The following is a 15,721-nucleotide window of genomic DNA, read 5'->3' on the forward strand; positions in this document are numbered from 1 at the left end:
TCCGGTCTTCCTTTAGGAGGCAGAAATGCGGTTTCACCCACACTGATGTATAGCGTCACTGTCCGTTTAATGTGTCTTTGTGCACTCGGGTTTACACAGTGAGCCTTTTAGCAGTGCCTCGCGTCACCGGCTTCCAGCGAACGTGTCCGAACTGCAGATGAGCTACATCGGATGAACGACGTCAGCGTCTTTTTCCGGTCGTAAGATTGCATAGAAAGTTCTGTTGTGCTCAAAGACGTCAAAGCGTGCGAAAAGTGACCGATCGTGCCCAGTAAGCGAAATAAAAACAGCATTTGGGAACCATCTACTCTTTTTTTTCTTTTCTTTTTTTTTTTTTTTTTTCCAAGGCACAACTATTCTAGGATTCTCAAGTGTGCAAAATGAAGCTAGAGTTCGATTATCTTAAAAGGGCAGAGAGCGTTTTCAGAGGACCGTTTTGCAGGATATGCATAGTCGAGAGACTCAAATCAGTGTGCTTCGCTACCAAATTCACGTTGGCACTTCCGCTGCGTTCGTTTTTTATTTTAAAACAGCAGGACGTTGTGCGATTTGACGTTCTTCCAGCCGCTGCGTTTGGTCCTTCATCCCTTCGTCCGCTCCGTCCTAGTGGTTTGGTGTGGGCTGGTTCACGATGACCTGGATGACAAAGTCCTTCTGGATCTTGGTGTCTTGCAGGCGGGTCTTGTCCGTGAGCAGCTTTCCGGAGAAGAACCAGCGCTGGTGGGCCAGGTCGATGTCCTCCTGAGCTTGCAGCTGCTTTTTGAGCAGGCCGATGGTGTCGCTCATGCTGGCGTTCAGACGCACGTCTTTGCCGGTGGAGAGACGCACCTTCAGCTGGAACTCTTTCTTCTGTGTCGTCGGGGGCTCGGGGTTGTCGGACAGGTCTTCTTCGCTTCTTTCGGTGATCAGATTGACGGGCGGGGCCAGGCAATACACCGGGAGCTGGTAACGGTTGCCGAGTTCGTCGTAACACTCCGTCAGGGATCCTACAGGGATCGAAAACACAAATAACCATCAGCGATTGGGAAATAAAGTGCGACGAATTGAACAATGAGGGTTGGTGTGAGCCATCATTTCTTTTGTTTTCATGTCATTAAATAGTTCTTCATTATGGTAAAAACTTCCCATCCGGACATAAAAACAACAGGGTATTTAAAAGGATTAATGTTTATTTGATGAACAATTTTTTTTTTTTTTACTTAAAATAGTCAAAGATGTTTTAGATTTGGTTAGTTTGGATGAATTAATCAAAGGTAGGTCAATACACTTAAATCAAACTGTTACAATATTAAGCCACAAAAAGACTTTAATTATGAATCCTGTATGCTCTGCGTGTGTCTGTGTCATTACATTGTTATGAATTCAATTTTTAGGCATACTTTTTGATTAATAAGATTTAATTGAACCATTAAAAAGAAATTCAGAAAAATTAAACTGGTAAAGAAATAAAAAACCTGAATCCAGAAAAATTAAAATGGACAAAAAAAAAAAAAAAATCCAGAAAAAAAAAAAAAAAAAAAAAAAAAAAAAAAAAAAAAAAAAAAAGACATTAAGGAATATTTTTAGGCATACTTTTTGATTAATAAGATTTAATTGAACCATTAAAAAGGAATTCAGAAAAATTAAACTGGAAAAAAAAATCCAGAAAAATTAAAATGGGAAAAAAAAAAAAAAAAAAAAAAAAAAAAAAAATGACATTTTAGGGTATAATTTTAGGCATACTTTTTGATTAATAAGATTTAATTTAAACATTAAAAAGGAATTCAGAAAAATTAAACTTGAAAAATTAAACTGGATTAGTAACAAATGAAATGTGTGCATATAATGTAAATTTAATAATATCCTATAAGATTCTCCACTCCACAAGATTTATCATCTCAAATTCTCACTTTTGTATCAAACGCTTCCTTTTTTGCATGTACTGTAAATGACAGTAAATATTGGTCAATGCAACAAGAACAAGAAATGACTGGTTTGTGTGTTAGTACAGAAATGTTTTATTTCTTGAATTTCAGTTTTTAATCTCTCCTCACATTCAGCTTGAACACAGATCAGGCCGATAGGCATGGTAAGGCAAGTCAGCCTTATTTGTTTAGCACATTTCACACATGCTGGTAGTTCAGTTTCACTTTAAATTCACTTAAGCTTGTTTATGAAAAACACTGTTTATAATGAACACAAACTATAATTTGTATATTTTATGTTCAAATTTAAAGGATTCACATGGAATGACAAAGTAAAATACATGTTTTTAGTTTTACTGTGTGATGCAACTTTTTTCTTTCAGTGCAATTTTGTGTTACATTGCATTTTTAGGACTCTTTATTACCGTGCAATTAAGTACTAAGTAATATTAATTAACAACATGCACTTTAGGTTAGGAGAGTTAGGATTATAGTTTGCTTTGTGGTTAGTTGCATGTAATTATGCATCATTTACTGTCATTACTGTAGTAAGTACATGTAACAGTTTAATTTAAAGTGTTCTGACTCAGTATTTACCAGGTGCAAATTTTTTCCAGAAAAATGGCAACTTAAATTTTGGCTATTGCACAGTGTAGCACCTCATCAAAGCTTCTGTTTCATTCAAAAAAGAGCAGCGTCAACATTCCTCCAGATCCACAGAAGACAGCAGGTCAAACACACAGTGTCATGACTCTCACCGTGTGGTAATGTGATGTTGGCTCCGTCCACGATCGCCTGAGCCAGTTCGTGATCGTTACACTCCAGAGCCACGGCGGCGGCCTTCAGGGCGTCCCAGATCTCCTTACGGCCCTCGAACGCCGGAGCCGTGTCCCAGAACTCGTCTCTCTTACTGCGGAGCTGGCCCTCCGTCATGGGGTAATCGCTCTTCCACTTGGGCTTGTCTTTCTTGAGCGGCTCATTACGACCTACGGACGCAGATGAGGTGTGAATTAGCACTAATGTGAGAAAACTGTAGGCCATACAGCATTTCCTGGAATAAAAGCTTTGATGATTCACGAGGATCAAAGTAAAGACGGCGTTAGTTTCGACCGTTATGCCAGAGTTTTACTATTCCGATGAATTATGATGAGGTTAGACTTAAAGCAAGCGTACGTGCAGTTCCACAGCAAAGGCGTGTACGATTTCACCAATGTAGGCCGACAAACACTTTCCACTTGTATTTTCCATCAGTACTTTCACGAACGCCTTAACTGGGCAACAAACAAGAGATTGAGTGGAATGTAAAAGTAATAGTGCAATAAACAAGAATTGACATTTAGTGCTTTCAAACGATTATGGTGTAGTGGAATATTAGTGAGGAAAACTTTTAACAACTTCATTACAGTAGAAAGAGCAGATTTCGTCACCTATGGCTACAAAATATCATTATAAACAAATATTTACACACATACACTACCTTTCGAATTTCTTTTGAAACAAATTAACACTTTTATTCAGCAAGGACGCATTAAATGTCAAAAGACATTTATAATGTTACAAAGGTTTCCATTTCAAATAAATGCGGTTCTTTTGAACTTTCTATTCATCTGTGAATGCTGAAAAATAAAATGCATCACAGTTTCCACAAAAATATGGGGCAGCACAACTGTTTTTCACACAGAAAATAATCGGATATGTTTGCTGAGCAGCAAATCAGTATATTAGAATGATTTCTGAAGGATCATGTGACACTGAAGACTGGAGTAATGATGCTGAAAATTCAGATTTGATCACAGAAATAAATTACATTTTAACAGATATTCACACTGAAAACAGTTATTTTAAATCAGAATATTATTTCACAGTTTTACTGATTTTACTGTACTTCTAATCGAATAAATGCAGCCTCAGTAAGCGCATTAATATTCTTTGCTTAATATTTTTTTTACTACTGCATACTTTTTTGGAACCTGTGATACTTTTTTTTTTTCAGGATTCTTTGATGAATAAAAGGTTAAAAAGCACAGCTTTTATTTAAAATAGAAAGGTTTTCTAACAATATAAAATATGTCAGCACAACTGTTTCCAACATTGATAATCCTAATAATAAATCAGCATATTAGAATGATTTCTGAAGGATCATGTGACACTTAAGACTGGAATAATAGCTGATGAAAATTCTGCTTTGCATCACAGGAATAAATTATATTTTAAAGTATATTAAAATAAAAACCATTATTTTATATTTTAATAACAATAATAATATTTTCTGTATTTTTTAACAAATAAATGCAGCCTTGATAAGCAGAAGAGATGTCTTTAAAAAACATTACAAGTCTTACTGATCTTTTGAGCGGCAGTGTATATATATATATATATTTCTGCTCGTTGAGGCTGCACTTATTTGATTAAAAGTACAGTAAAATCAGTAAAATTGTGAAATAATATTCCGATTTAAAATAACTGTTTTCTATGTGAATATCTGTTAAAATATAATTTATTTCTGTGATGCGCAGCAGAATTTTCAGCATCATTACTCCAGTCTTCAGTGTCACATGATCCTTCAGGAATCATTCTAATATGATGATTTGCTGCTCAGTAAGTATAAACCATTATTTTATATTGCAATAATAACATTTTGCAATATTACTGTTTTTTCTGTATTTTTGAACAAATAAATGCAGCCTTAATAAGGCTTCTGTAAAAAACATTACAAGTCTTATTGATCTCAAACTTTTGAGCGGCAGTGTATATATATATATATATATATATATATATTTATTTCAACAGCTAGTTAGTATGAATTTAAACATGATTTTGAAATACAGTAAGCTCAGCATCAAATAAAAGCAGAAGTGAATGACACTCTCTCATATTTACATGACTGAGCAAAGGTTGTGTATTTATGACTGTTTGTCGGCAAATACTGCCCTCCCTAATGACTGATCACTTCAGTCAAAAAATAACAGCCTCCATCCATCCAGCTCACATCCATCAACAAGCCCGAAGGCAGCAGGCAAACTCCAAACAGCACCTCCTGACCCTCAAGTCATCTGGTCAAACAAAGCCGCTGTTTTGAATCAACAACGATACGTTGAGCAGAACGCACTAGCGATCAGGACACAACCCGTATTACTGCATACCGTTTAAGATTACAACACACACTCTGTATGTTTGCATTAGGCCTGAAATAAACACAGCACAATATCAACAGTCATCTACAAATATTATTATTAAATAGTCATTTAGATCAGGTCAAAGTGTTGATGTTGCACAGATGATATATTTACAGTTCATCAAAACAAATGATTCAGCTATAAGACAGCTCTACTGAAAACAATAGCGTCCTCATCATCATCATCATCAGCTCAATTCATGTTCTGTTCTCAACTGATGTTTCAATCAGCAATATTTCTGAATGTCAATAGTTTTTAAGCTCCAATAACAAATGAATCTTAAGTTACAATATTAGATGGGGTTGGAATAAATGAGAAGCGCTGTGAAAACAATAACATCAGACATTCCTATCTGGACGGGATTAGATTTCTCAGAAGACCCAAACACTCATCTGCTTAATCATTTCTGCAAACTGTGTGAGAGAAAAGCAGCCGTGTTTGATTCAAACCCGACTGAAACGGCTCAAGATTCTCTCGTCGGTCCAAACTGCCGGAGGAAAACATGCTATTACACAGTAATGATTACAACAAATCAAAATAAAACCATTGTGTGCTCTCAAAAACTAACAAACAGAAGAGGGAGAAAAAAATAAATAAACAAATTTACAAAAAAAAAAAAAAAAAAAAAAAAAAAAATCAACATTGATTCTGATTGATTCTGTAAGATTTAAGTAAATAAATAAATACATATATATATTTTTTGGCCATGTCAGAAGCAATGGCTATAATCACAGCAAAAACAAATAATTACATCATTCAATTACTTCAATCAATATCCATAGGTCATTACACTTCAATCAATATATCAATGTTGTGATAATTCAACAATTTTGTCCAAAAAATAAAAAATAAAAAATCCACATACAAAAAAAAAAAAAAAAAAAAAAAAAAATTATATATATATATATATATATAGTAAGTAACCTAAAATAATAATAATTGCAGCAATAAAAACCATACAGCCTTTAAACTAATTATGACAAAAATTCTAAATTATTTAAGGAGAAACCTTATTTGTTTTTATAATTATAAACAAATTGAATTTTAGGGTAAATTAAACTTTGAAATAATTTTAATTTGAAAATGAAACAATTAAAAAAAAAAAAAAAACGACATAATCCTGTTACAATGTTTTTTATACTATTTTTCACAAATTAAAAAAATTAAATATAGCTGCAAAAAGTGATTCAAACACTTAAGGCATTTAAGCATACAAGGAAAAAGACATTACATATTATTTAGCAAGGCTGTATCTACATAAATGAATGATTAAAAAAGCATTTTTGGCAAATCCAGGTAATGTCATATTGAAATATGATGTTTTTTAACATTTACAACTGTTATACTGCCAGCTGTGGTTCGATCCCCTTAAAACTTACGCTTGTTTAGATTCACCTGTCGCATGTGCTCAGCGGGTTTTGTGAAGTTTTGAGTTTTCATTTAGGCTTTATAGTATTTTGGGTAAATTTGGACAGGCCCCTTTTCTAAACTACCCCATTATAGCTTCCCAAGGGGTAAATTTCAACATTTTTATGATAAGTATTGGCCTAGAGAGTCTAGAAAATTATACAGGAGTGTTTTTTTCCCCCCAGATTGAGCAAAAAACCTAGAACTAGTCTGCAAAAGTGTGTTTTTCACATCTTCTCAATCATTTAACAAACGATTTGATTGACAGCAGTGGTTCTAGAGGTAAAGTTGTCCGGAATGTCGTAGTTCTGTCGTACAATACGAATATTGCGCACATGTGGGTAAAACTGCATGACATACAATCATTTACGCCCTTGAAAAATGCGAGTGCCTGAATTCTTTCACATTTCTCTCAGACCTCTGGAGCTCGAACAGGCCCACCGTGTTTCGTTCCGATCGGCCCTCGTCAACCTTGTCTAACAGGTGCTCAAAGTTCGTTGGCCAACGACGGCCATGTTTTCTGAGATACGCAAACGTTCTTGTACATTCGTAGCACTCCAAACCAAGACCGTGCACACTGGTTTTCATGTTCATAGGATATTTTTCCCCCTCTTATAGGCCAAGCTCCACGATTTTTTTCCTGTGACCTCAGATTGAGCTCTTACATAATCCTGAATAGTCCTGAATTTGGAGGAAACACCTCATTACTTTCAGGAGTTAGGCTTTTTACTAAAAGTGGCCCTGCCCCTTTTGAATGTTTTGACGCCCTTTTGCCACGGTAAGTTGAAAGTTCAACTTTTTTTTTTGATAATTATAGATATTCTCTCTCCAGAGAATCTTTCTGTGCATTTTATGCGGCGTGAGGCATGGATTCCATTTAGGAGTTATGAGCGATTACATACTTTTGATCGCTGTAGCGCCCCCGTCAGGCCGATTGGGGCGAGCATTGGTGACATTGTAGGTGGTGTGAGTACCACCATCCCTCCAGATGTCAAGTCTCTATGACTTACGGTTTGATCTGCTCGATCAGTTTTATGTGGAGATCGCTGATCTGTGGCCATTCTAACAACTACAATAGGGTTTCAGCGCTATGCGCTTGAACCCCTAAAAACCCTAAATATGTAATTTGGTGCAGATGCTAATATTTATATAACCAAAAAGCATGATAAAAAATTCTGATGCTTGCAGTGTAAATCAATATGCAGATACTTGCATAAAATGATATAAAGATCAGTCGTCACTCCAAATCTCCAATAATATATGTGAACTTTGTGGCTTTAAATGTTTATTAGATATTTAGATATTAAAAGACTTGTTTAAATTATAGAAATGCATATTTGCTGATTGTAATGGTTTGTCTTTCTATTTTTAGACAAAGTTGCATTTTCAACTCTTATTAGCCAAATATCATCACTCAACCACTACACAGTATAATGTCACCTCATATTATTTACACACAAGGCTTTCCAGATAACAGCCAATAAACTATGCAAGGCTACAGATACTACAAGAATGCAAATGTCCAATAAGTAATGTTTAGAAGATTTACTAGCAATCTGATCAAACCCCATTTATAAAAACTTCCCATAACCCATAGTGTGAACAATAGTACTAGTGATGCTTGCATAATCACCTCCCGTAATAAACCTGCTACAGAAATAAGGAAGTTCACACTAATGGTGAGATAGCAGATGACTCGGAGCTTTCCCATCCTCATGCTGCTCCGACTGTTGAAGGCTTTCATCCAAACGTATTATTTATAGCATAAAGGTGTAATAAGTAATCATCAGGACACATTGTGTGATTTACAGCACCGGTCCACCCAAAACACTTCACTCCACCTCACAGTACAATGATGGAGGGAGTGGATGAATATCAGCAGCATTTGAAAACATAGGCAGGATGCAAGTACAGGAAGTCTGGTGCTCTAAACCAGCTTAACATGAAGAACATCATATTTTATGGCTTTTATGGCTCATAAAGTCTGATAAAATGAGAACATGAAGTAAAAACAGCTCAGCTTTATTTAGAAACTCAAAAGGAGCAGAAACAGGCAATTTGGTGCAGATGCTGATATTCATATGATGAAATTCTGATGCTTATAACTGACATAAAATGATCTAAATATCAGTTTTCACTCTTATATCTCTAATAATATCTCTTAGTAAGTAGAGACGGAAATGATCCAAACATAATCAGGGTTTGTACAGACACTGTAAAATGAAATTCCAGGAATCTCAAGGACTCTTCAAGCACTACTTTTTTGATTTTCAAGGACTTGAATGAGATCTCACTTTTCGAACAATGTCTACTATTTCAAATTCTAAAAAAAAAAAAAAAAAAAAAAGAGAAATAGACAAAAAACGAAATATACTAATAAAAAAAAAAATGGTAATGCACTACTACTAAAGTATTACAAAGTATAATGCAGTAAAACCACTGTTAATTTTCTTAAGGGAACTGTATATGTGCTTTTTTCTTTGTTTTGTTTTTAAAACTGTACTACTTTAATGGCTTAATATTTTCTACTGTTTAAAAAAAAAAAAATTCACGAAATCTCTCCAAAATCTCTATCTGAATCATATGATTCGTGCTCCTTGCTCCAAAGACTCTATCTAAAGCAAAAGATTCACAAACAGAAGATCCGATCTAAATCAAATGATTTGTGATCCACACTCTGAAGAACCAAATTTCAGAGCAGGACTCGGAGTGCGAATCACAAATCGTTTGACTTATATCGGAACTTCGCATATGGTGAATCTTTTGATTTGACTCATTCAGTGTTCAAAATGATTCACAAAAACAATCTGAAATCAAATGATTCACGATCCAACTGGATCGCTTTAAAGGAGTGAATCATCTTGCGGTGTTTTTTTTAAATCGTTACAAGCGATGTCGAAATTCTAAAATGAATGGCTCTTTTAAAGAGATCTGGTTGAATGATCGAGTCACAAGTTTGAATCAATCAGAGTGGTTCCAGTGCAAATGACTCAATTGATTCGGTTCATCTGTTCCTCTTTTCGTGTCTTCAGACATGTTTACACAATACTGTCAGTACTACTCCTGGCTTAGTTCAATTGTCTCACTGAAATAAGTGAGAAAGGTATGTTTTTTTTACTGTGTTTGAATTTTGTGTGAAAAGAAATGTGCTTATTGACAAAATTAAACGCTTACTACTTAGTTCTTTCAACAATTTAAGCACTTTTCCAAGTACCTTTTCAGGAATATTGCTATTCAAGGGGTTTACAGGCCGTTAACTTCAAAAAGTCAAATTCAAGTACTTCAAGCACCTTGTATAAACCCTGTATAATGCAATGCAATCCTATGATGATTGAGAGATGAACAAATACACGTTCCTTAAAAGAGGAGGCTTGGAAAGATCATTCCTCCACTGAGGAACAGAGATTCTCAAAAGATCCTGATTATCAGATTTGACACTTAAAAAATGATTCATGGAGAATCAAGTAAAGCCAAGCTGCTTCAATCCAGTGTTCATCTGGAAATATCACTACAGTTATTCTCACATTTACTTGATAAAAATCAGTCGAGATTTGACCGCAAAAACATGCGTGAATCAGACGACAGAAAGCAAAGAGTAGACTGTGTGTGAAACAAGTTTTACAACAAAGTTTGATCATTAGAGGCTTTAGAAATGTGTGCATCAAATAAGCCTCAGTGGGATTTATAGGGTTAATCTAATAAAGGCCTTTCAAAGTGACAGGCAGAGAAATGTAGACAAATGGCTGTGTTTACAACTCAGCGCTTTGGTCAAATAAAAGAGACCACTGACAATGTGAAGAACTCCAAATGGGACTCTAAACGCTCCCAGAGGCCAAGCGATTGATGCCCGTTTCTTTTCTTTCTTTCGCAACTTCATTGGCTGTCGCTCCGCCACAAATCAAAACAGTGCACATTCTTAAAGAACAGTCGCCAAATTTTAAAATCCGTCACAACACGTGACCATAGAAATATCTAGTTAATGACTAAAACATTTGACCAAGGTCAAAGAGCTTATTTCACGTTATGATTACGTCTTGTGCCACAACGTGGGCGTGTGACTGTCAAAGTTCGGCACCTTATATAATCTCCAGTCAAATGATATGGAAATAGCTCTCTTGTTGTCTTAAGGCTCTAGAGTCCCGAATAAAGTTGCATTCCTCTCCTGTAATTCTCTCGTTACATTCACACACCCAACACAAGCAGCGACAGATCCTCCTCCTCCCCACCCGCATTACAGGAACACCAGATCGTCCCGCTTCCTTCGCTGCATCACGGAATGATGTGCGCCTCTTGCTCAGAACTGGTTAGTTTGCTGTGCTGGTAAAGATCATTTTTATGATATTTAGTTCTGTAACTGGTTAAGTGTCGTGAACATGCAGTCAAACTGAAAGCGATGTTAGAGAGAAAGTGCGTGCCACGAAATGCAACACAATAAAGAGAGCAGCAAAAATGCATGTTTGTCTTTAGTTTGACCACAACAACAAACACAGCACATCCCGTCTGTCGTCTCACTAAATGAGGACATAAATACATAGCGCCCTATGTCACGGATTTTGTCAAAGTGTGAATGAATTAATCAAAAGTAGGTCATTACACTTCAATCAAACCGCACGGACTAGTATCTGTAAATATTACATTTAAAAAATATTTAACATTTATATGTGAATCCTGCATGTTCTGTTTTAATGAACGGAGCAGACGAGCTTTTGTTTACTACACGCACTGAAGCGCGTGTGACGCTTGCGGTGATTTCAGCGTTTGACCGTTCCATTTTAAGAAAACTAGCGTTATATCATGCACACACAGAAATGTAAAGGTAGACACAATAAAAGTCTGGTTTAACTTGAAGACATTGTGCAAGAAATATATTACTACTATTACTAAAATGAAACAAACATTATTTTTTTAAGAGTATAATCACACCACATTTCTTCCCTGTTTTAATTTTAAGAATAAATTTGAATAAATTAAGTATGCTTTCAAATAATTAGACATGCCAAAACACAGAATTTGATGACAATAAAACATGGTGAGAAAAAAATAAACATTTCATAGGGCCCTAAACATGTCATTTTTGTTAAACCTGTATTAAATTGATATGAACTTGCATAAGTTTCATGATTTTAAATAATTAGACATGCTCTTTTATTAATAAAATTTAATTTACTATTAAAAAGGAGCTGAGCAGAACCAGAAAAATTAAAATTTGGGGATTAAATAAAATGGAATTCATAAAGCCCTAAATGCACGATCAACATCTCAGAACTGCTCTGAGAATACTTCGTGAGCATTCTACCGTTTCATTTGAGTAGAACTTTAACAATTTTAAGATATTCACGGCAACGTGTCAAAATAAAAGTTCGGTTTAACTTAAAGACATTGTGGCAGAAATGAATTACTATTGTTCAGCAGAACGTACGTAATACTACGACTAAAATTATTAAAATCGTATTTAAAGAATAACAATGCAATATTTCTTTAATATTTTTATTGAAATAGTAAATCCCCTTTATTTGCCAAAAATTATTTTTATTAATGAAAAGATAATGTTTTATGCCTTCACTTGATAAGAAAAACAAAATACACAAAGCTTAGAACAAATTCAACTTGTTTTTATGCATTCAAATAATTCAACATGCTAAAACACAGAAAACATAAGGTGGGAAGAAATAAAATCATTTGCAAACTTTGTACTAGTAACACTACTAATATAACAACAACAATAGTATTGTAATTAGATTCACAAAAAACATGAACAGATTCATAAAAAGGCACAAATCTGTCTGTGTTCATTATGAATACTTGACATCATTATTAAGCAAAGTTTAAGATGTATGAAACTTTCTGCATAATAAATAACAATAACAATAATAATAATTCTTTAAAAAGATTTTAACTTATCAAACTTTGTTCTAGTAATAATACTACTATAATAATAACAACAGTAATGGTCTTTTAATCAGATTTACAAACAAATAACTTATGAACAGATTCATTTGAGTCGAAAACGCTCACAAATCAGTCTTATATATGAATTATGAATATTTGACCTCATTATTAAGCAAATCTGAGAAGCATAAAACTTTCTAAAAAGAAAATATTGAAAATAACTATAAAAATAATAATTAAAAAGATAACTTCTCAAATTTTACTCTAGTAATACTACTACTAATAAAAATGATTACAAAGATGAAAATAACAGTCTTATTATCAGATTCACAAACAAATAACTTATAAATGGTTTAGAGTCAAAACCACTCAAATCATCGGTTTATGAATATTTTATATTATTAAGAGAAGTTCAAAGCTGCTTAAGTAACAACAATAACATTTTTTAAAGTTTTGAACTCAAGATTTGCCCTGGTAATAATAATAATAATAATATAATATAATAATAATAGTGTAGACAGATTCACAAACTAACAACCCTTATGAATATGAATTGTCATCTAAAAATAAAAAATAAAATTTCTTTAAAAGTTGTGAACTTCCCAAATTGTTCTCTGGTAATAATAAAAACAGCAATTTACAACAGTGCTGTTTTTGTTATTTAAGCAAAGTTAACCTGTGATCTAAATTGCAGCTCATTTATTTTATTATCATTGATATCTGGCTTGAGAAGCAATTGCTGTTAATTAATAAACTTCCCCAACTTTGCTCTGCTGCAGAGACAGACTGGACTGGAGAGATGCACTGTTTTCTGGGAACGGTCATGTAACACACAGCCCACGTGTCAATGAAAATCTTATCTCCTGTTCAAAGCAACACACACACAACATGCAGACACACAGATAACTCTACAATACACTGATAGACGTCTGCGTCCACAAGGCTTTCACTGATAGACCTCAAACACATGTCACTGACGTAATACAATGCCTTCCTTTAATGGAATGAACTGTCTTTGGCTTTCTATTCCAATCATGTTTCACTACAGTTTATGGAAAAGTGCCGAAAAACAACAGGCATGACGGTCACATGGAGCAAACATGCAGAGACATGCCCTGAGACGGGACACGACTGCCAGCTCCAACATGCTTACAGCTGGAGAAAAACAGATACAGCATTTGAGCAGATAATGGACAAAACCGGCAATGTTTCTAAAGGCCCGTACTGACTAAGTGCTCACCTTATTTCACATTCAAACTATTAACAATGATTGTTAGAGACGTGGCAGTAAAGGGAAGTGGAACTTCGACAATGAGGAAAAGCAGAAGTGTTGCATACTGCATTTGATTTAGGATTATAAGCAGATGCAACTAAAACTTGCATGTTTTAAGGAAAGAATAAACATTTGATTAACATGCTAGGCATTTGTGGTATTTCAAGCGTTATCATAACCAATGCACAAAAAAACATCACGTGATAAAACATGGTGGTGTTGGTGGTTTTGGTGGTGCTTTCATTAGTAGCTCCCAAAAATTATTTCTCACCAGAAATGTGAATATTTTTGAGTTTACAATGGTATTACAAAAAGCATACAGTAATACAATTGCACTGCGATACGTATACTACATTCATATGACACAGAATTTACACTGGCAGCCAATGCATTTCAAAGAATATCATAGTACGTACATTATACACTACCAGTAAAAAAGTTTTTAATAGTAAGATTTTAAATGTTTTTAAAGAGGTCTCTTCTGCTCACCAAGCCTGCATTTATTTGATCTAAAGTGCAGCAAAAACAGTAAAATTTTGAAATATTTTTACTATTTAAAATAACTGTTTTCTATTTGAATATATTTTAAAATGTAATTTATTCCTGTAATTTCATAGCTGAATTTTCAGCATCATAGATAAATGCTGATCTTCTGGAACAAAACAGCTAATCAGCATATTACAATGATTTATGACAAATCACATGACACTGAAGACTGGAGTAATGATGCTTAAAAATTCAGCTTTGATCACAAAAATAAATTATATTTTAAAATATATTCAAATAGAAAACAGTTATTTTAAATAGCAAAAATATTTCACAATTTTACTGTTTTTGCTGTACTTCGGATCAAATAAATGCAGCCTTGAGCAGGTGAGCAGAAGAAATCCTACCGTTCAAAAACTTTTGATACATACTCATACAGGAGTACTACATAAGGTAAGTTCACATATTTATGTGCAATGATTGATGCAAGATGGAAACAAATCATGGTAGTCTTGTCTGCTTCCCCCAAAAGACAGTAAATTACTAACATATCGTAGTAAATGCATATTGTAAAAGCATGTTTGCTTATATTCCAATAAAACTGCATTTACGTGGTTATAAATGCATCGCACAGAAAACCATAATACAATCATGAAAAAATACTGCGCATGAATTTTGTTTAGATATACTGTGGGATTCGATACATCTGAAACATATGCATATATTTAATAATTACTAATTAAAACGAGAACTTTACGTACAGCAAATCATTGCATAAAAAAACAACAACTTTAGAAAAATGCACTGGCAAGCGTATGATAGTTTGATGCATATATCAAGCGTAAGTTCGCATAAAAGCCTTGTAACATGGTAATATCGTGGTGCTGTTTGTTTACGATCTGTGCCTTTCGTTCCCACACCAGGTCAAGTCGATGCACCTGATATTTGCATGTTTTCAAGAAAGCCGTACACGGAAACAAGCATGCAAAACAGCCTCGCAGATGCAGCGAGTGAGCAGAAGAGTCTCACCTCCACGCTTCCTCTGCGTCCTCGAGCCGTGTCCGCGTGACTCCGAGCGCTCTCGCCCCACGCATCCTCCCATGATCGTCAATCAAACGCAGGCCACATCTCAACACTGCATCTCTAGATTCTCTCCTGCTCGGATATCATTCGAGTTCCCAAACGGAAACACCACCGAGTTACATGTGAAACGGCTAGCGCAGTGCTAAAGGTGATATATCAACAGTACGCGAAGTCCCCCGGTCCAAAACACTCTCAAAACTCAGCAGAACTCCAGACTGGGGGTCTGTCGGTTGTCTGACACGACAGTCGCGTTTAGTTATTTCTGGCTTGATCCCACGAGCTAACTTACAGCGGCTAGCCACAACACGAGCTTCATCCTCAACTCACAAATCCAGTCTAAAAGAACCAAACAACATCCGCGATGCTAGTGTTTGCGCTTCGTGGCTTATTCCGTGCTCGCTTTGTTGTATTTCAAAGCATTTCTGCGTCGCGAACCTGCCTCCGTTCTTTATCTGTCGCTAGTCTACCTTTCCCCTCACTAGTGTTTCCAACTAGTTCACGTT

The 15,721-nt window shown here is 34.9% G+C and overlaps 1 protein-coding gene across 1 annotated transcript; it reads right to left on the minus strand.

The window, feature by feature from the left end:
* Positions 1 to 434: 434 nt before the first annotated feature.
* Positions 435 to 15,721, minus strand: ubtd1b (ubiquitin domain containing 1b). The gene is made up of 3 exons (XM_051124949.1): positions 15,165 to 15,721; positions 2,663 to 2,890; positions 435 to 986 (listed from the first exon to the last, which is right to left on the minus strand). The coding sequence occupies exons 1-3, from the start codon at positions 15,235 to 15,237 to the stop codon at positions 604 to 606; spliced, it is 684 nt and encodes a 227-aa protein (XP_050980906.1). The 5' UTR covers positions 15,238 to 15,721; the 3' UTR covers positions 435 to 603.

This window comes from Labeo rohita, chromosome 12 (genome assembly GCF_022985175.1).
Source record: "Labeo rohita strain BAU-BD-2019 chromosome 12, IGBB_LRoh.1.0, whole genome shotgun sequence".
Classification (NCBI taxonomy): Eukaryota; Metazoa; Chordata; class Actinopteri; order Cypriniformes; family Cyprinidae; genus Labeo; species Labeo rohita.

Excerpts from the sequence above, each read along its gene's own strand:
- ubtd1b (XM_051124949.1), bottom strand. The coding sequence starts at position 15,237 with ATGGGAGGATGCGTGGGGCGAGAGCGCTCGGAGTCACGCGGACACGGC. Across the intron at positions 2,891-15,164 it reads GACGCAGAGGAAGCGTGGAG|GTCGTAATGAGCCGCTCAAG; the intron begins GTGAGACTCTTC and ends CTGCGTCCGTAG. Across the intron at positions 987-2,662 it reads CAACATCACATTACCACACG|GATCCCTGACGGAGTGTTAC; the intron begins GTGAGAGTCATG and ends CGATCCCTGTAG.